At 43.2% G+C, this 21,513-nt stretch overlaps 1 protein-coding gene across 2 annotated transcripts in view; it reads left to right on the top strand.

The window, feature by feature from the left end:
- Positions 1-10,363: 10,363 nt before the first annotated feature.
- The window catches only part of LOC139548160 (serine/threonine-protein kinase ULK2-like), a 50,516-nt gene continuing 39,366 nt past the window's right edge, over positions 10,364-21,513 (top strand). For both annotated transcript variants that reach the window (XM_071357612.1, XM_071357611.1), the window contains exons 1-3: positions 10,364-11,710; positions 19,828-19,920; positions 20,129-20,170. In XM_071357612.1, coding sequence (XP_071213713.1) covers positions 11,621-11,710; positions 19,828-19,920; positions 20,129-20,170 — 225 coding nt within the window. In that variant the 5' untranslated portion in view covers positions 10,364-11,620. The remainder of the gene's footprint in view (positions 11,711-19,827; positions 19,921-20,128; positions 20,171-21,513) is intronic.

Below are 21,513 nucleotides of genomic sequence, written 5' to 3'. Positions count from 1 at the left end.
GTATATTTGGCATGCTAGGCAACCGGTAACTGCCGCAATAAAGGAAACACTTGAGTAAATGAGGGATACAAAGTTAATGTTATGTCGGGTAGATGTTTTCTATGCCAAGGTGCATTGAAGCTGTTCTGGCAGCTCGTGGTGGCCCAACACCCTTTTAAGACACTTTATGTTGGTATTTTCTTTATTCTGGCAGTTACCTGTATGTGCTTGTGATAAAATGTAATTCAAATGTTGTTGTTTTTTTTAAACTATTGATCCTCTGTGGCTACATTATGCTCTCTGGTGTATTTTGAACAATGGAGAGTGGAACCCACTCTGTGGTTGGATAGAAAATGAATAGTAATGATAATAATAAAAGTCATTGTTTTTGTTTTTTCCCCTCTTGGGCCCTGTATGGGCTTGGTCCCAGCCCCTGACTCACACAATTGACCTGTCACATTATTTATTATTATTTATTATTCCGTTTATTTTTTATTAATCAGTTACCCAATCACGTGGGCCCCCTAGCTCCTCTCCTCCCCCCATCTGACGATTAGCAGAGCAGCAGCAGGCAGCAGCAGGCTGTCTACACTCATTGAGAGGAGGCTCCTGAATCCTCTTGTGGTTGGCGGTTGCAGTAAAAAAAGTAAAATATAACGGGAAAGGAAAGGGAAAGGGGGATACCTAGTCAGTTGTACAACTGAATACATTCAACTGAAATGTGCCGTCCGCATTTAACCCATCCCTTCTGAATCAGAGAGGTGCAGAGGCCTGCCTTAATCAGCATCCAAGTCTTCGGCGCCTGGGGAACAGTGGGTTAACTGCCTTGCTCAGGGGCAGAACGACAGATTTTTACCTTGTCAGCCTATATACTACATATCTAATATATACTTTATATACTGTGTAATATATCATGTTTATATCAGTGGAGGCTCCTCAGAGGAGGAAGGGGAGGACCATCCTCCTCAGTGAATTTCATAAAAATGATAAAACATTGAAAAAGTTTTCCTTTTTAAATAAACTATACTAAATACAATCACAGATCACAAAAACATTTATTAAAACACACTATTTTGCAATAAAGGTCGGCAGAACCCTCAACAGCCTCTGTAGGGTAGCACCATGGTGTAGCCGGAGAACAGATAGCTTCCGTCCTCGTCTGGGTACATTGAATCCAATACAAAACCTAGGAGGCTCATGGTTGTCACCCCCTTCCATAGACTTACACAGTCATTATGACAACTTCCGGAGGACGTCCTCCAACCTATCAGAGCTCTTGCAGCTTGAACTAACATGTTGTCCACCCAATCAAAGAATCAGAGAATGAATCTAGTACTGAAGGCGGAATGTGGTGAGTAGTTGACTCAAAGATAGAGAAAGACAATAGTTGAACAGTTTTGAACAAATACATTGCTTCCAAAATGAAGGAGAAGCAAAAGAAAAATGGGTGAGAAATTGAAATTCTTTCAGTTTCATTTACTTAGCTAGCAAATGCAGCTACCTAGTTAAGCCTACTCAAACACCCAGCTCAAACAGAGGGATGCTAGCTGGCTATGACTATCCAACACAACACTGGAACTCTTCCAAGGGAGGAGGTCAGAAATCTGTCCGTGTGGTGCCAGGACAACAACCTCTCCCTCAATGTGATCAAGACAAAGGAGATGATTGTGGACTACAGGAAAAAGATGACTGAGCATGCCCCCATTCTCATCGACGGGGCTGCAGTGGAGCAGGTTGAGAGCTTCAAGTCCACATCACCAACAAACTAACATGGTCCGAGACAGTCGTGAAGAGGGCACGACAAAACCTATTCCCCCTCAGGAGACTGAAAAGTTTTGGCATGGGTCCTCAGATCCTCAAAAGGTTCTACAGCTGCACCATCGAGAGCATCCTGACTGGTTGCATCAACTGCTCAGCCTCCTACCACATAGGGTAGTGCGAACGGCCCTGTACATCACTGGGGCCAAGCTTCCTGTCATCCAGGACCTCTATACCAGGCGGTGTCAGAGGAAGGCCCTACAAATTGTCAAAGACTCCAGCCACCCTAGTCATAGACTGTTCTCTCTGCTACCGCACGGCAAGCGGTACCGGAGCACCAAGTCTAGGTCCAAGAGGCTTCTAAACAGCTTCTACCCCCAAGCCATAAGACTCCTGAACATCTAGTCAAATGGCTACTCAGACTATTTGCATTGCTGCCCCCCTCCCGCCACACCACTGCCACTCTCTGTTGTCATCTATGCATAGTCACTTTAATAACTCTACCTACCATGTACATACTACCTCAACTAACTAGTGCCCCCGCACATTGTCTCTGTAACGGCACCCCTCTGTATATATTGTATTTTTTTACTGCTGCTCTTTAATTACTTGTTACTTTTAGGTCTTATTCTTATCCATATTTTTTTAAACTGCACTGTTGGTTAGAGGCTCGTAAGTAAGCATTTCACTGTAAGGTCTACACCTGTTGTATTTGGCGCATGTGACTAATTAGATTTGATTTGAAATCAAGGTAAGCTTTTGATTTTACTGATGTATTGCCACCGGGGCCTGCCGGTGTAAGTGCTAAACTACTTACTGACTGTACACTGTAACATTGCTGCATGATTGTAGCAGGTTTACTAACATTAGTTCTATTAGCTTTGTTGACTATGACGTTACTTTAGCTAATGGCGACAACGATGTGGGCTGTGTGTAGTGGTTATGATAGGGTTTGGCTTGGAAAGGTTTCTTCATCAGGTCACATACAGCTGATGTGTTGTACATTGAAGTCCACAAGCGAAGGGACAAGGTGAGACAAGGATAAAACGTGGCTGCTATGAAAGGGAACTGTGTTGACGCGTGATCAGTCGTGTATTCATTCCGTCATTTCGCAAACAGAATCAAACGGAACAAAACGGGGATAAACATACCTAAATTTGTCCAATAGAAACAATTTTTTGCAACTGTTGGACTAATGATTACACCCTATATCAGCTAGATGCAGACAAGAGTGTGCAAGGCAGTATTGAATGTATCACTGCCTGTCACCTCCAATTTTTCTCTCGACTTGTGTGCACCTACGTTGCAAACTTTAATTCACAGGCTAGGTTGTAGCAACCTCATGATAGGTATAGGGAAATGTTTTAGTATCATGTAGTAGCCTAAACATATTGCTGTTATTTAAAAATATATATATTTCACCATTATTTAACCAGATAGGCTAGGTGAGAACAAGTTCTCATTTACAACAGCAAAGCAGTGTGACACAAACAACAACACAGAGTTACACATGGAATAAATAAGCGTACAGTCAATGACACAATAGAAAAAAAGTATATATACAGCGTGTGCAAATTGTGTGAGGAGGTAGGCAATAAAAAGGCCATAGTAGCGAAGTAATTACAATTTAGCAGATTAACACTGGAGTGATAAATGAGCAGATGATGATGTGCAAGTAGAGATACTGGTGTGCAAAAGAGCAGAAAAGTAAATAAAAACAATTTGGGGATGAGGTAGGTAGATTGGGTGGGCTATTTACAGATGGACTACGTACAGCTGCAGCGATCGGTTAGCTGCTCAGATAGCTGATGTTTAAAGTTAGTCAGGGAAATATAAGTCTCCAGCTTCAGCAATTTTTGCAATTCGTTCCAGTCACTGGCAGCAGAGAACTGGTAGGAAAGGTGACCAAAGGAGGTGTTGGCTTTGGGATGACCAGTGAGATATACCTGCTGGAGCGCGTGCTACGGGTGGGTGTTGTTATCGTGACCAGTGAGCTGAGATAAGGCGTAGCTTTACCTAGCATAGATTTATAGATGACCTGGAGCCAGTGGGTCTGGCGACGAATATGTAGTGAGGGTCAGCCGATTAGAGCATACAGGCCGCAGTGGTGGGTGGTATAAGGGGCTTTGGTAACAAAACGGATGGCACTGTGATAGACTGCATCCAGTTTGCTGAGTAGAGTATTGGAAGCTATTTTGTAGATGACATCGCCGAAGTCGAGGATTGTAGGATAGTCAGTTTTACTAGGGTAAGTTTGGCGGCGTGAGTGAAGGAGGCTTTGTTGCGAAATAGAAAGCCGATTCTAGATTTGATTTTGGATTGGAGATGTTTAATATGAGTCTGGAAGGAGAGTTTACAGTCTAGCCAGACACCTAGGTATTTGTAGTTGTCCACATATTCTAAGTCAGAACCGTCCAGGGTAGTGATGCTAGTCGTACGGGCGGGTGCCGGCAGCGAATGGTTGAAACGCATGGAATTGGTTTTACTATCGTTTAAGAGCAGTTGGAGGCCACGGAAGGAGTATTGTATGGCATTGAAGCTCGTTTGGAGGTTAGTTAACACAGTGTCCAAAGAAGGGCCAGATGTATACAGAATGGTGTCGTCTGTGTAGAGGTGGATCAGGGAATCACCAGCAGCAAGAGCGACATCATTGATATATACAGAGAAAAGAGTCGGCCCGAGAATTGAACCCTGTGGTACCCCCATAGAGACTGCCAGAGGTCCGGACAACAGGACCTCCGATTTGACACACTGAACTCTGTTTGCAAAGTAGTTGGTGAACCAGGTGAGGCAGTCATTTGAGAAACCAAGGCTATTGAGTCTGCCGATAAGAATACAGTGATTGACAGAGTCGAAAGCCTTGGCCAGGTCGATGAAGACGGCTACACAGTACTGTCTTTTATCGATGGCGGTTATGATATCGTTTAGTACCTTGAGCGTGGCTGATGTGCACCCGTGACCAGCTCGGAAACCGGATTGCACAGCGGAGAAGGTACCGTGGTATTCGAAATGGTCAGTGATTTGTTTATTGACGTCGCTTTCGAAGACTTAGAAAGGCAGGGCAGGATGGATATAGGTCTATGTCCTCGGCAGCTTTCCAATCTTTAAGGATCTCGGATGATACGAAAGAGAGGTTGAACAGACTGGTAATAGGGGTTGCAACAATGGTGGCGGATAGTTTTAGAAAGAGAGGGTTGTCTAGCCCAGCTGATTTGTATGGGTCCAGGTTTTGCAGCTCTTTCAGAACATCTGATATCTGGATTTGGGTGAAGGAGAAGCTGGGGGGAGGCTCGGGCAAGTAGCTGCGGTTGGGGGGCAGAGCTGTTGGCCGGGGTTGGGGTAGCCAGGAGGAAAGCATGGCCTGGCCAGCCATAGAGAAATGCTTATTGAAATGTTCAATTATCATTGATTTATCGGTGGTGACCGTGTTACCTAGCCTCAGTGCAGTGGGCAGCTGGGAGGAGGTGATCTTGTTCTCCATGGACTTTACAGTGTCCCAAAACTTTTTGGAGTTAGAACTACAGGATGCAAATTTCTGTTTGAAAAAGCTAGCCTTTGCTTTCCTGATTGACTGCTTGTATTGGTTCCTGACTTCCCTGATCAGTTGCATATCGCGGGGACTATTCAATGCTATTGCAGTCCGCCACAGGATGTTTTTGAGCTGGTCATGGGCAGTCAGGTCTGGAGTGAACCAAGGGCTATATCTGTTCTTAGTTTTAAAAAAAATTGAAAGAGGCATGCTTATTTAAAATGGTGAGGAAATTACATTTAAAGAACGATCAGGCATCCTTGACTGACGGGATGAGGTCAATATCCTTCCAGGATACCTGGGCCAGGTCGATTAGAAAGGCCTGCTTGCAGAAGTGTTTTAGGGAGCGTTTGACAGTGATTAGAGGTGGTGGTTTGACCGCGGACCCATAGCGGATGCAGGCAATGAGGCAGTGATCGCTGAGATCCTGATTGAAAAAAGCAGAGGTGTATTTGGAGGGCAAGTTGGTCAGGATAATATCTATGAGGGTGTCCATGTTTACGGATTTGGGGTTGTATCTGGTGGGTTCCTTGATAGTTTGTGTGAGATTGAGGGCATCTAGCTTAGATTGTAGGACTGCCTACAATAATAATAAACAGAGAGTAGCAGGAGCATATGTGAAGAGTGTGAAGGAATGTAAATGCGTGTTTTTTTAATTGTACCTTTATTTAACTCGGCAAGTCAGTTAATATTATTTACAATGACGGCCTACCCCGGCCAAACCCGGACAACGCTGGGCCAATTGTGCGCTGCCCTATGGGACTCCCAATAACGGCCGGTTGTGATACAGCCTGGAACCAATCAAGGGTCTGTAGTGACACCTCTAGCATTGAGATGCAGTGCCTTCGACTGCTGCGCCACTCGCGAGCCTATGTGTGTGTGTGTGTGTGTGTGTGTGTGTGTGTGTGTGTGTGTGTGTGTGTGTGTGTGTGTGTGTGTGTGTGTGTGTGTGTGTGTGTGTGTGTGTGTGTGTGTGTGTGTGTGTGTGTGTGTGTGTGTGTGTGTGTGTGTGTGCGTGTGCGTGTGTGTGTGTGTGTGTGGCGTCAATATACATGTGTGTGTTTTGTGTGTGTCCGTGTGTGTTGGAGTGTCAGTGTAGCATTTGTGAGTGTGTGGTTAGAGTCCAGTGAGTTTACATTGAGCCTGTGCCAGAGAATCAGTGCCAAAAATAAATATAAATCATAATAAAATAAGGGGGTCTATACAAATTGTTCGGGTAGGCATTTGATTAACTGTTCAGTAGTCTCATGGCTTGGGGGTAGAAGCAGTTAAGGATCTTTTTAGGTGCTGGACTTGGTGCTCCTTCTGTTTTGCCATGCGGGAGCAGAGAGAACAGTCTATGACTTGGGTGGCTGGAGTCTTTGACAATTTTTAGGGCATTCCTCTGACATCACCTGGTATCGAGGTCCTGGATGTCATGAAGCTCTGCCCCAGGGATATACAGTACTGGGCCATATGCACTACCCTATGTAGCGCCTTGTGGTCGGATGCCAAGCAGTTGACATACTAAGCAGTGATGCAACCAGTCAGAATGCTCTTGATGGTGCAGCTTTAGGACTTTTTGAGGATCTGTAGACCCCCTAAAAAAGAACCCAACATAGTGACATATGCTGCCACGTCTGGATTCCCATAGGATCTCTCCTCCACCTTTCAACAGGAGAAGCATGACAAACATGTCCTTCTTATCAGGATATAGCTTTTTTCAAACAGAAATTTGCATACTGTGGCACAAACTCCAAAACCTTCTGGGGCCCTGTAAAGTCCATGGAGAATAAGAGCACCTCTTCCCAGCTGCCCACTGCACTGAGGCTAGGAAACAATGTCATCACTGATAAATCCGCGATAATTGAGAATTTCAAAAAGCATTTTTCTATGGCTGGCCATGCTTTCCACCTGGCTACCCCTACCCCGGTCAACAGCCCTGCGCCCCCCACAGCAACTTGCCCAAGCCTCCCCACATTCTTATTGGCAGACTCAACAGCCTGGGTTTCTCAAATGACTGCCTCGCCTGGTTCACCAACTACTTCTCAGATAGAGTTCAGTGTGTCAAATCGGAGGGCCTGTTGTCCGGACCTCTGGCAGTCTCTATGGGGGTGCCACACGGTTCAATTCTCAGGCCGACTCTTTTCTCTGTATACATCAATGATGTCGCTCTTGCTGCTGGTGATTCTCTGATCCACCTCTACGCAGACGACACCATTCTGTATACATCTGGCCTTTCTTTGGACACTGTGTTAACAAACCTCCAGACAAGCTTCAATGCCAACTCTCCTTCCGTGGCCTCCAACTACTCTCCAACTACTAAAACTAAATACATGCTCTTCAACCGATCGCTGCCTGCACGCGCTCGCCCGCCCGTCTAGCATCTCTACTCTGGACGGTTCTGACTTAGAATATGTGGACAACTACAAATACCTAGGTGTCTGGTTAGACTGTAAACTCTCCTTCCAAACTCACATTAAGCATCTCCAATCCAAAATTAAATCTAGAATCGGCTTCCTATTTCAAAACAAAGCATCCTTCACTCATGCTGCAAAACATACCCTCGTAAAACGGACTATCCTACCGATCCTTGACTCGGGCGATGTCATTTACGAAATAGTCTCCAACACTCTACTCAGCAAATTGGATGATCTATCACAGTGCCATCTGTTTGGTGACCAAAACCCACTGGCTCCAGGTCATCTATAAGTCTTTGCTAGGTAAAGCCCCGCCTTATCTCAGCTCACTGGTCACCATAGCAGGACCCACCCGTAGCACGCGTTCCATCAGGTATATTTCACTGGTCACCCCCAAAGCCAATTCCTCCTTCGGCTGCCTTTCCTTCCAGTTCTCTGCTGCCAATGACTGGAACGAACTGCAAAAATCACTGAAGCTGGAGACTCATATCTCCCTCACTGGCTTTAAGCACCAGCTGTCAGAGCAGCTCACAGATCACTGCCCCGGTCATAGCTCATCTGTAAATAGCTCAACCAACTACCTCATCCCCATACTGTTATTTATTTTGCTCCTTCGCACCCCAGTATCTCTACTTGCACACTCATCTTATGCACATCTATCACTCCAGTGTTTAATTGCTAAATTGTAATTATTTCGACACTATGGCCTATTTATTTCCTTACCCCCCTTGTCCTACCTCATTTGCACACATTGTATATAGACTTTTTCTATTGTATTATTGACTGTATGTTTGTTTGTTCCATGTGTAACTCTGTGTTGTTGTTTGTGTCGCACTGCTTTGCTTTATCTTGGCCAGGTCGCAATTATAAATGAGAACTTGTTCTCAACTAGCCTACCTGGTTAAATAAAGGTGAAATAAAAAATAAATAAGAACAATATATATTTTCCGCCATCACCAAAGGGCTATCCAAGCAATTACAACGGTCCTCAAAGAGCAAGTAACCCAACTAATGTATTGGCCAATTGATTGAATATAATTGCATTGATGGCCGTACTGCCTTCGTTTTCCTGTTAAATTGATGTCCGTTCCTGTGCAGAAATCAAATTAGCATAAACAAATGTAAAATGCTAATGGATCTCCATTTAGAAACAGCTAGTCGCATGAATAAGAAGTAAGTGCAATATCTAGAGCAAGTCACACTAATAAACTATAGGCCTGTTTGGTTTATAAATTAATTAAATAATAAAGGATCCAGGACACTCAGTGACAAGGGAGTCAGCAGTTTTTATTTTTCAAACGCATTCAAGGGATATATGTCATACCTGAATAAATCCAGTAGGGGGAAACATTTACAAAGCAAAGGAATGACGGACCAGTCTTGAGCTACAAATAGAGGCCTGAACATAATGTAAATCTCTGGTAGCCTATCACTGTCTATACTACTCTAACGCTAGATGGGGCTGAACATGCAATGGGGTACCAATACATCATTGGGGTACGTGGGCTTTGGGCTCTGAAATATAATTTCAAAACATAGTGAGATTGGGCTATCATATTACTGTTCACTTTGGGATGACAATCGATAGGCTATATTTGTTAATGATACTGTAGGCCCATTAAACTCAACTCTGGACCTGTAAACCAGATCCACTGCTTTTGTGAATGGTTCCTCTCTAATCAGGGACTGATTTAGACCTGTGACACCAGGTGGGTGCAATTAATTATTAGAAAACCAGCAGGCTCCGGACCTAGGTAAGATTTGAATACCTCTGATGTAGGCTAATACTTTCATTCATATATCCCAATTATTTGAAGTAGATAATCACTTGGAAATTATTATGTTGTAGTTATACACATGCCGCGTTCAACGAATCAGCAATTCGGACATGTTCAAGTTTCCTAGTTCCAACCTGCACATGAACGCGGCATTTATTTTAAGGGTGTCATAGTCAAACAATTGCAAAGTTTCAGTTTTTTTAATCAAACATACCTCGATACTGGTAGATACATACCAGTTAAATGAACAACAAAAAATGTGTAGCCTAAATTATAATATTTCGTGGACAGACTACGTACATCGATCATATGACCAATTACACGAGACTTTAGTAAAAAAAAATATATTGGTATTATTCAAATTACAGTAACGAATAAACAAGACATCACTACAATTATATTGTATTCTTATGAAACAAAATATATCAAAATAATAAAACAAAAAAGGTCAGGGGTTACATTTGTATAAACCTATGGTACAGTTGTAAGAATGCATTTATTTTGATTTTTGTCATTGACTAAACCTAGAGATGTTAGTACATTTTCGATTTCAAGCAACAACAAAAATATTGCATTTGGGAACAGATTTAAATTATTTTATTTTGTGTATTTAAAATTCACCAGATAAGATAAAGACATTACCTATTAATTAAGTAGGAGTAGGGGAAACTTTTATACACATTGTTTATGAGTGTGACTCTGTGAAGATATTTTGGAGCGAGCTAAGTAATTACATGTTTTACTTCATTAATAACAATGAAATATGTCATGTGTTTTTATTCAAATCAAATCAAAGCCACAACACGAGGTTTTAGTTCTGGGTTATCCCAGATGACCTAAATTACGACATCGTGGAACTATCCTTCGTCGCGGAGGGCATCTTGCGCATTGATGTAGTCCGCGGAAGGATATGGACGAAAAGATTTGTCACCGTACTCTTTTCGTCATTTGTTATGTATTGACATAGGTAAAGTATGTCAGTAGACAAGGCTGTACCTGGCCAATGTGATTGGAAGGGGAAAGACGAAGCCAAAATAGCAGATTAACTATATTAAGGGACATACATTCAATGGTTTTACTTGTCGTACGGTAAAGGTGAATTTGAATCGGTTGCCATGTTCTTGCTGACCCAAGTATTTTCTCCCTGTGACTGAGATTTGATGACTAATGATGAAAATCAAGGAATTTGAATAGATGCGATTTGGATAACATTGAAGAGAATCGCACGAACGTCAATGTTTTCCAAGCAGAGAGACGTCTTCTGGATAGAACATCTCACCAGAGGACTATTATGACAGTAAACTGACTGACACGAATTCTATTGAAACTCAGTAGTGTTGCATGTCATAGCTTTTCAGGAAAATATATGTATTTTAGATGTTCTTACAATAACCTGCGATAATCGGATCATTGCTAGTTGTGATCCGTCAATTCAATTGATATTCTGTTTAGGTAGCATGAAGCTAACGTTAAAGCTAACTAGCTACTGTATATAAAATGCTGTTAGCATGGTTGTTTGCAAGCAACAATGGGCAACATGACGCATGTCACAGCATGTCACTCTCTTTTTATATAGTAGAAGTGGCTTTGGGTTTTTGAAGCTTGCAATCTATTTATCCAGAATACTTGACATCATGTAGAATGTCAAGCAAAGCAGTTTTGAGCTAATTTGTTTGCTAACTAAATGTACATATAACTAGGTAGCTAGCCAGTGTATAACGTTAGCAATTTGGGTCAGAAAATGACAGCTGGCAGTAGGGACTGACATTGTGTACCTTGGGATTGTGTCCAGCCATGCGTAAAGCTGACTGCATTGTCTGATTGTGGAAATAGTTAAACGTCAAACATTACAGAATCTGTTGTACTTGGCTACTGACAGGAAATAATTTGACACTAGCTCCAGTTTTGCATCCCCTTTTAAAGGTGATCAGTTATATCATCACATGGCTGTTTCTCAGGCAATATCAAAGGTGGACTGGAATGCACGCTTGTCCTTGTAAAACTGACTTGTATTGTGTAAACGCTACAATCACTAGTTTGCTTGACAGCTAAAGCAACGTTTGGGTGGATACATTGTTGCACCAGGGTTCTCATATCAAAAGAGAGCATCCTTCAACGTGCCTCACTGAAGAAAGAATCTTTCCACACCTGACCTAAATTGGACAGTTACTTTGACAATGGAGACGGTTGGAGACTTTGAATACAGCAGAAAGGACTTGGTGGGACATGGGGCTTTCGCTGTGGTGTTCAAAGGAAGGCACAGAAAGGTAACTATCTGAAACATAAAAGGTCTGCATCTCCATCTTTCCCATTGCTTTGCTTGCACCCTCCCTCCTCTTTTTTTCTCTGCATGATGTTATGTGAGAGTAGTGACGTTTATATAAATCTAGGTCAGTGGCATTGTACTGCAATAAATAAACTGTCATTTGGCATAATTTTGATTAGTTTTTCTTCAACTAACTAGACATAAATATTAGTTACGATAGTGATGCAAAAATTGCAGTTAAATCCATTCTATCCATTCATAGTCTTCACTGTATTCAAATATAACAATGTTATATACATGTTTGATCATGCATGTTATTGTGTTTCATAAGCCTCGATCATGTGATGATGTTGTGCAATCTTGCATTATGGTCTGGCACTGGGTGCAGAGAGATGCGAGCCATTCATTCATGAAACGGATGACTCATACAGCAGTGAATAGCTCGCTGACGTAGCCAGCCAGCCTAGATAAGGTGGAAAAGGAGCATGTCTGCTTGTTTTTCCTCCTCAAGGTCTTCTTTCTCCATCTTCAGTCATGATATGAGCAATAGTCTACATATCAATGTAATCCTTTTTGTATATCAACAATGGAATGCGATGATACAGTCTAGTGATGATACATTCATCGTATTAGCTTGATTGGCCACACAGTGATAACAAAGCATCTTGACTGACTGACAGGACTCTGGTGACTGTCCGTGATGGTGACTGTCCGTGATGGGGATGTGGACCAAACAGTGTTCTGTTGATCAAGGTGCAGCTGAAGGACGGTCAGAGAGGAGAGAATGTTATATATTTCTGAGCCTGCTCCACATCTATCTCACTGTGTGATGCATCCAGGGATTATGTCACCATGCTACCCTATTGCCACTGTGTAGTGTACAGTATTGTATTAATTTATTCTATGAGAGCAGAACATCAGTATGCAAAGATTCATAATACAGTAGGTAGCTACTCCAATGGTGAAGATATGTCAACATTAAGAAAATATGGATACAATAACAGGGGTGTTAAACTCAAATTCACACACGAGCCATATTGATAAAACAAGGAATTTGCGGGCCAGACTTTTTACATGAAAGGGATGATGTCATCATGCTACCCTATTGCCACTGTGCAGTATCAAACTTTATTTGTCACATGCGCCGAATACAACAAGTGTAGACTTTACCGTGAAATGCTTACTTACAAGCCCTTAACCAACTGCAGTTCAAGAAGAAGAAAATATTTACCACGTAGACTATAATAAAAAGTAACACAATAAGAATAACAATAACGAGGATAAATACAGGGGGTACTGAGTCAGAGTGCGGGGGTACAGGCTAGTTGAGGTAATCTGTACATGTAGGTGGGGGCGAAGTGACTATGCATAGGTAACAAACAAACAGCGAGTAGCAGCAGTGTACAAAAGGGAGGGGGTTCAATGTAAATTGTCCGGTGGCGATTTTATGAATTGTTCAGCAGTCATGGCTTGGGGGTAGAAGCTGCTGAGGAGCCTTTTGGTCCTAGACTTGCCGTGCGGTAGCAGACAAAACAGTATAACTTGGGTGGCTGGAGTCTCTGACAATTTTATGGGCTTTCCTCTGACACCGCCTATTATATAGGTCCTGGATGGCAGGGAGCTTGGCCCCAGTGATGCACTGGGCCGTTCGCACTACCGTTTGTCGCTCCATACGGTCAGATGCCGACCAGTTGCCATACCAGGCGGTGAGGCAACTGGTCAGGATGCTCTCGATGGTGCAGCTGTAGAACCTTTTGAGGATCTGGGGACCCATGCCAAATCATTTCAGTCTCCTGAGGGGGAAAAGGACTGTCTTGGTATGTTTGGACCATGATAGTTCGTTGGTGATGTGGACACCCAGGAACTTGAAACTTTCGACGCGCTCCACTACAGCCCCGTCGATGGTAATGGTGGTCTGTTCGGCCTGCCTTTTCCTGTAGTCCACGATCAGCTCCTTTGTCTTGCTCACGTTGAGAGGTTGTTGTCCTGGCGCCACACTACCAGTTCTCTGACCTCCCTATAGGCCGTCTCATCGTTGTCACTGTTGTGTCCTCAGCAAACTTAATGATGGTGTTGGAGTCGTGTTTGGCCACGCAGTCGTGGTTGACCAGGGAGTACAGGAGGAGACTAAGTACACACCCCTGAGGGTTCCCAGTGCTAAGGATCAGCGTGGCAGATGTGTTGTTGCCTACTCTTACCACCTGGGGGCAGCCCGTCAGGAAGTCCAGGATCCAGTTGCAGAGGGAGGTGTTTAACCCAGAGTCCTTAGCTTAGTGATGAGCTTTGTGGGCACTATGGTGTTGAACGCTGAGCTGTAGTCAATGAACATTCTCACATAGGTGTTCCTTTTGTCCAGGTGAGAAAGGGCAGTGTGGATTGCAATTGAGATTGCGTCATCTGTTGGGGCGGTATGTGAATTGGAGTGGGTCTAGGGTGTCCGGGAGGATGCTGTTGATGTGAGCCATGACCTCCCATCATTTAGGCAGGTTACCTTCGCTTCCTTGGGCACAGGGACTATGGTGGTCTGCTTGAAACATGTAGGTATTATAGACTCGGTCAGGGAGAGGTTGAAAATGTCAATGTCACTGTGGGCCGATGTCATCGATGCATGACGTCATCGATGCACTTATTGATGAAGCCGATGACTGAGGTGGTGTATTCCTCAATGCCATTGGATGAATCCCGGAACATATTCCAGTCTGTGCTAGCAAAACAGTCCTGTAGCATCTGCTTCATCTGACCACTTCCGTATTGAGCGAGTCACTGGTACTTCCTGCTTGAGTTTTTGCTTGGTAAGCAGGATTCAGGAGGATAGAATTATTGTCAGATTTGCCAAATGGAGGGCGGGGGAGAGCTATGAATGTATCTCTGTGTGTGGAGTAAAGGTGATCTAGGATTTATTTTTTTCCTTGGTTGCACATGTGACATGCTGTAAAAATTTGGATCACCAGTGCTGTTGAATGCAGCATTGATGTATGGTGCACTCAACATGTATTACTTTGTTGAGTATCCAGCCTGGGCTACTGCTCAAGTGTTTTTGTAATAGGCCTTCATGTTTTGCATCTGCATGGCGTTTTGTTGCAGGTTTAGTTTTTTGGTTATTAGTTGTCACATTTTAAAAACCAAAGCCAGACTGCAACATTTAACACTGAACAGAAATATTATCGCAACATGTAAAGTGTTTGTACCATGTTTCATGAGCTGAAATAAGACCACAGAAATGTTCCATATGCACAAAAATAGTATTTCTCTCATTCTGTACACACATTTATTTTTACATCCTTGTTAGTGACCACCTGACAGGTGTGGCATATCAAGAAGCTAATTAAACAGTGTGATCATTACAAAGGTGCACCTTGTGCCTGGGACAATAAAAGGCCACTCAAATGTGCAGTTTTGTCACACAACCCAATACCACAGATGTGTCAAGTTGAGGGAGTGTGCAATTGGCATGTTGACTGCAGGAATGTCCACCAGAGCGGTTGCCAGAGAATTTAATGTTCATTTCTCGACCATAAACTGCCTCCAATGTCGTTTTTTGAGAATTTAGCCGTACCTACAACCGGCCTCACAACTGCAGACCACGTGTAACCACGCCAGCCCAGGACCTCCACATCTGGCTTCTTCACGCGGGAGTGTCTGAGACCAGCGTGTATGGCATCGTGTGGGCGAGCGGTTTGCTGATGTCATCCTTGTGAACAGAGTGCCCCATGGTGGGGTTATGGTATGGGCAGGCATAAGCTACGGACAATGAACACAATTGAATTTTATTGATGACAATTTGAATGGACAGAGATCCTGAGGCTCATGTTCTGATCCCACGCCCCAACCTTTTTCCAACCTTAAGGTATCTGTGACCAACAGATGCATATCTGTATGTCCAGTTATGTGAAATACATAGATTAGAGCCTAATTAATATATTTAAATTGACTGATTTACTTATGAACTCAGTAACTCAGTAAAATCTTTGAAGTTGTTGCATGTTTCGTTTATTTTTGTTCAGTGTAGTAGTCTAGCTAGGACTTTCAATTCATTGACGCAAGCGCATCAGGCTGTAATTTCATAAAGTAGATGACTCAACTGTTGACTCATTTATACTCATTGTGTGTCCTATTGTCCTTTAGTAGTAACTTATACCTGTGTGTGAATCCTTTATCTTGTAACTTTTTGACAACCAAGATAAAATTCTGTGTGCTACAGCAATGAACTGTTAGAACCAACACTTGGCATGGACATTTAGCCTACAACAGTTTAAACTTTCAGTCTGGTAGAAGATTAGGTCAGTGGCATTCATGATGATACAGCGCACTGGCTAGCTTGTGGGTGGGTGTGTGTGGCTCTGGGAGAAGAGGTGTGTGTGTGACAATGCACTACCGGTTGGCGTGCAGCACGTTGGTAGTGCCTGCTGGGACTTGTAGTGCAGCGCATCGCGTATGGAAGCGGGCCGAAATGAATTGACAACCCAAATCACTGTGGGCCGGATAGAAATGTGTCATGGACCGGGTTCTGCATGCGGGCCTTATGTTTGACACGTGCGTTATAGGAACACCTACATTATAGTGTCATAGCTGGGTTGACATGGTAACACCATAGTATTGTACATTTCACTGTTATTGAGGAGCCTGAGCTGGGGTGTAGCTTATGTTCATACTGTACCTAGCCCTATGCGTTTGCCTGTGACCAGAACACAGCAGCTAAATTTAGTGTACATTTGAAGCTGTGTGACGTTCTTGAGCTGGTTAAAATGTAAGCACCAATAACATCCTATTCTGTCTGTCCTCCATCTCCTAGCCTAGGTGGAAATAATCCTATAAATAGAAGGCATGCCGATGCAGGGTTATAAATATTCCAATCACATGATGCCAGGTCCACTTTTAACAGGGCAGATGAATTGCCTCATCTTTTAAGCATCCTGCTGCAGTGTGAACTAGCCCTGCTGTCACTGTTTAGACCAGGGATGGGCAACTTTGATGGGGTGGGGGCCACCAAAAAATCTGAACACATCATGAGGGGCCACAGTTACTCGCTGTCTGTGTACCCCCCCCCCCCCAAATTGCCAGCAAACATTTTTGTCCCCCCCTCTTGGTTTGATAGTGGAGAGACAGCAGGTAATTCGACCATAATAGCAAGTTTCGATAGCTGGCTGCAAAACTAATTTAGCAATCAAAACAATTTTAGCTGACATGGGCTAAATGACTGACTGTCAGTGACGTACAGTGTAGAGGTCGTTTAATTAGGGCCGATTTCAAGTTTTCATAACAATCGGAAATCGGTAATTTTTTTACACCATTTATTTAACTAGGCAAGTCAGTTAAGAACACATTCTTATTTTCCATGACGGCCTAGGAACGGTGGGTTAACTGCCTTGTTCAGGGGCAGAACGACAGATTTTTACCTTGTCAGCTCAGGGATTCAATCTTGCAACCTCACGGTTAACTAGTCCAATGCTCTGGCTTGGTTTTTGCTCTGACATGCACTGTCAACTGTGGGCTCTTATATAGACATTTTTGCCTTTCCAAATCATGTCCAATCAATTGAATTTACCACAGGTGGACTCCAATCAAGTTATAGAAACATCTCAAGGATGATCAATAGAAACAGGATGCACCTGAGCTCAATTTCGAGTCTCATAGCAAAGTGTCTGAATATTTATGCAAATAAGTTATTTATACTTATCTTTAATACATTTTCTAAAATAAAAAATAAAAACATTATTGGGTATTGTGTGTAGATTGCTGAGGATATATATATATTTTAGAATAAGGCTGTAACGTAACAAAATGTGGCAAATGGCAAGGGGTCTGAATACTTTCCGAAGGCACTGTACTTAACAAGAGAAAATGCTAATGCACATCCAAATTTATAAATTGCACCTGATGTATTGTAACTTGCAACTTGTAAGTTGAGACCCCGAATTAGTTCCTAAATTGGAAATTGATCCGAGGGCTTTCATGCGGCCCACTCACTACAGATACACGTGCATGTATGAACATCTTTATTCATTATTGTCTCTCACTTTGTCTCCTGTGATCTATTCACTAAGTCCTGCAGTTTGAACTAGCCATGCCGTCACTATTGAGATCACATATGCATTTGCCTGTTGTATTTTCTTTGTGGGTTTTGTCTTACACAGTGTAGTCAGGGCGGCAGATAGCCTAGTGGTTAATAGCGTTGGGACAGTAGCTGAAAAGTTGCGGGTTCGAATCCCAGAGTGAAAAATCTGTCGACGTCCCCTGGAGCACAAATTATTATCTACAATGACGGCCTACCCCGGGCCAAACCCAGACGATCCTGGGCCAATTGTGCGCCGCCCTATGGGACTCCCAATGACGGCCGGTTGTGATACAGCCTGGAATCAAACCAGGGTCTGTAATGATGCCTCTAGCACTGAGATGCAGTGCCTTAGACCACTGTGCCACTCGGGAGCCTCATTGGGCTATACCTGCTGAAAGGGGCTTACAATAGATTTTATTTGGATTGTTCTGGTTCAACGTCAGCAATAGTTTTGGTAGTTTTGCTTCAAACAATCAGTGTATATGGTAATTTTAAGATAAAGGGTAAAGTTGATAATGCCATAGCTAATTTGTGTAAATGATAAATATTGATATATTACTAGCTCAAACTTTTAATCTGCAAAAACACGGTAATTAGTAGGTGATGGTGATTTAGTCAGCTCAGACAGATCCAGCTAAGAGAGGCCCAGCTCATGAGCTCCATCAGCAGAAGATTTTAATTTAGAATGGAAAAGGTATGTTTGTGCATCGTATCGCATCAAACTGAATGACAACAATTAATTCTCTAGTCAAACCGAATCGCACCAAATAATTTCAAACCAAAACATATTGTTCCCGTATTGTATCGGAGCCCATGTGTCTAGATGTGTATCGAATCGCCTTGAAAGGGAGAGATGCCCATCCCTATGTTGCTGACATTAAAGGCTTCCACATGCTTTGGTTCGGCTGGCACCTAATAGTTGAACCGAACGGGTGTGCTCACATACTCCCTTTAAAAGACCTTCACTTGAAAAACAAGATAAAAAACAGCAATAGTCCATCTTGAGGCACCGGAGCCATTATGCACTTCCTCAAATGAATTTAAGATACCTGAAGAAATTGGCAGAGGAGATCTTAGTTGTGCAATTTTACATCTAACTAATAAAAAAAAGTCCAATGGAAAGTACTTACTTTGCCCTTCAGTCTCTGACTGTCTGTGTCATCATAGCAGGAGCCTGGTCATTAACTTGATTTGGTGCGAACAATACCCACCACCCTCTGCTCAGCATTACACCATAGGCCAATGGGGTGATTCTATTGTATGGGGTTTCTGTTTGCTGCACTGCCTCGGTATATGTCACGGTTGGCTGGGGCATGCTGTCACGTGCTGCCTCCCTGTGCTACTACCAGTAGAACCCTGCCTAGCGGCAGAGGCAATTGAAACACAGAATTAAAACCTCTCCTATTAACCTAGATTCATATGGAAAGCAGCAGCCCTTTTTATTCATAGAATTCCTCTCGGAAAGTCTTACAATGCACCATCCATTCCACCTAGCCTCCATGCCTCCTCCACACCATCCATTCCACCTAACAATTTAGGCTAGTTGTGGTCATTGTCCAAGCTCAGTGTCTCTGTAGCTCAAGGGCAAATAAATCAAGCATTTTGAGTCGTGAGCTTGAATAGTGATTTTTTTTACAAGCTACTCAGTCACACTAAGGGCTCATGTGAGTAATGAAAGCATGGAAACGGTATCTCTAAACTTGAGTAGAAAATAGGTCTCTCGCTCAGGTTTTAGTGGAAGTGGGATACCTCGCATGATAACTCAGTGTTCTAGTATTCTTTTGACTGTTTTGTCATTCAGTGTCACAGAGGCCTATCTGATTGAAACACGAGAAACCTGTGTTGATTTAATGTCTAAGATGTCCTCTCTTCCCCCGCATCTCTCTCTCACAAACAATGATGCACAGTGCACACAAAGCAATTAAAGGCCAGCTGGCCTAGGCTTTACACACACGCATGTACAAACACTTCCCTTAACATTAGTGTGAGTGATGGGGGAACTGAACACATCTAAAGAGATTTTAACTAATTGTTCTTTATTTCTCTCCTTGCTCCATCTGCAGAAGACGGATTGGGAGGTGGCCGTCAAGAGCATTAACAAGAAGAACCTCTCCAAGTCCCAGATCCTGCTTGGCAAGGAAATCAAAATCCTCAAGGTGAGTAGTATGCTTAACCTAATTGCTTGTCATTTATCTTGGAAACGTATTTAAAGAATTAGTTGACATCGATCCTCCATCAGTCAGCATGTTTGACTGAAAGGCCTTGACTTCCTTGTTATAAATGTAAATAGAAGCCAGTCGTCACGTCAACAGTACAGTAGCTAATGCGTCACTAATGTGCTTCTTTCTTCATTACTTTTCCCAGGAACTTCAACATGAGAACATTGTGGCACTTTACGATGTCCAGGTAAGTGCTTATCTGGTTTTCCATTGAAGTAAGGTTGAGCTCAGCTGATTGCAGGCAGACTGGATGTGTCTACTGCATTTGATTTAGCCTAACTTCACTAAAGCCCGTAGGCTGCGTGCTGACAGCATCTAGTTCACTCTGGTGCTTTTTACGATGATCGCTCTTCGATTCAACTAGCCATTCTCTTCAACAGTGCTCAATTAGATCTACATGGCTAGAATCCAATTATTTTATTCATTATAACTAGCCAAATGGGACAGTGCATGGGCAGTGCAGTGCAACTGTATACAAGCAGAACACTCACAATCACTAGATCACCAGTGAGACAGACAGACACATAATGGGTTGCCAAGCTCCTGAGTAGACCTTTTCTCTGTTTGCCCGGTCCATGTGGAGCTGGCTGCAGATTACCAGAGCAGAAGTATGTGTGTAATGTTAGTGGACATTCATGTGTAAACCATTAACTTCGATAAGACTTCTGACTGGTGGTCCAAGGCTGTGACCACTGACTGACTGGTGGAGCTTCTCAGTCACATGACTGGCCATGGTTACACCAGCATCATGCATTGTACCGCCCATCACCTCCGCTGGTCGTCAATCAGCACACACCGCTGACCGTCCTCAGTGATGTAACAGGGGGCAGGGTCGTCCACTTCAAGGTGGGTGACAAAATGGCTGCCACCAAAGGTCAGGTTTTAGTCTCTCACCATGACCTTAGCTTTGGTTCACCATGGAAATCACTGAGAGCCTTCTATAAAAGAGCAGGAAAGCCTTTGAAAACCAGCTTAGCTCAGCCCTCAGTCCAAGAGCTCTCTGTGTGCGTGGGTTTTATTGTTCACTCCAAGGTTAGCAGATAGCCCTATGACTCACTCTGCATTCTCTATTTATAAAAAGCCTTTCCAGTAGGGTTCCAGCCAATAGGGAGAGATGGAAAGAGCGGTAAAGAGAGAAAGTTATTGAAGTCATGATCAAGCAGCGCTGCCCACATGGTGAGGCACTTTCTTTGTTTATGTAAGCCTCCCACCGGGACCCTGCTGCTCTACCCATCCGACCCTCCTCCCTTCATCCCTCTATCCGCACCCCTGATGTGATCACCACGTATAGTCAGACCTTTCATTATACTAATGTAGCGTGTGATGTATAATGAGTTTGAAAAGCCCCTTATCAATACTGAATGGACTGAATGGATGGAAGTAGGTTAAACCAACTAATACAGGCACTAGGTGCCAATATATTTTCATACCCCTTATGATTAAGGTTAAGATTGGGGGTCAGGGAGTCTGATCATAACTACTTGACCAAGAGTATGTGGACACCTGCTCGGTGAATATCTAATTCAAAAG

The sequence above is a fragment of the Salvelinus alpinus genome, chromosome 21 (assembly GCF_045679555.1).
Source record: "Salvelinus alpinus chromosome 21, SLU_Salpinus.1, whole genome shotgun sequence".
NCBI lineage: Eukaryota > Metazoa > Chordata > Actinopteri > Salmoniformes > Salmonidae > Salvelinus > Salvelinus alpinus.
This window is presented reverse-complemented; position numbering and strand designations above follow the sequence as displayed.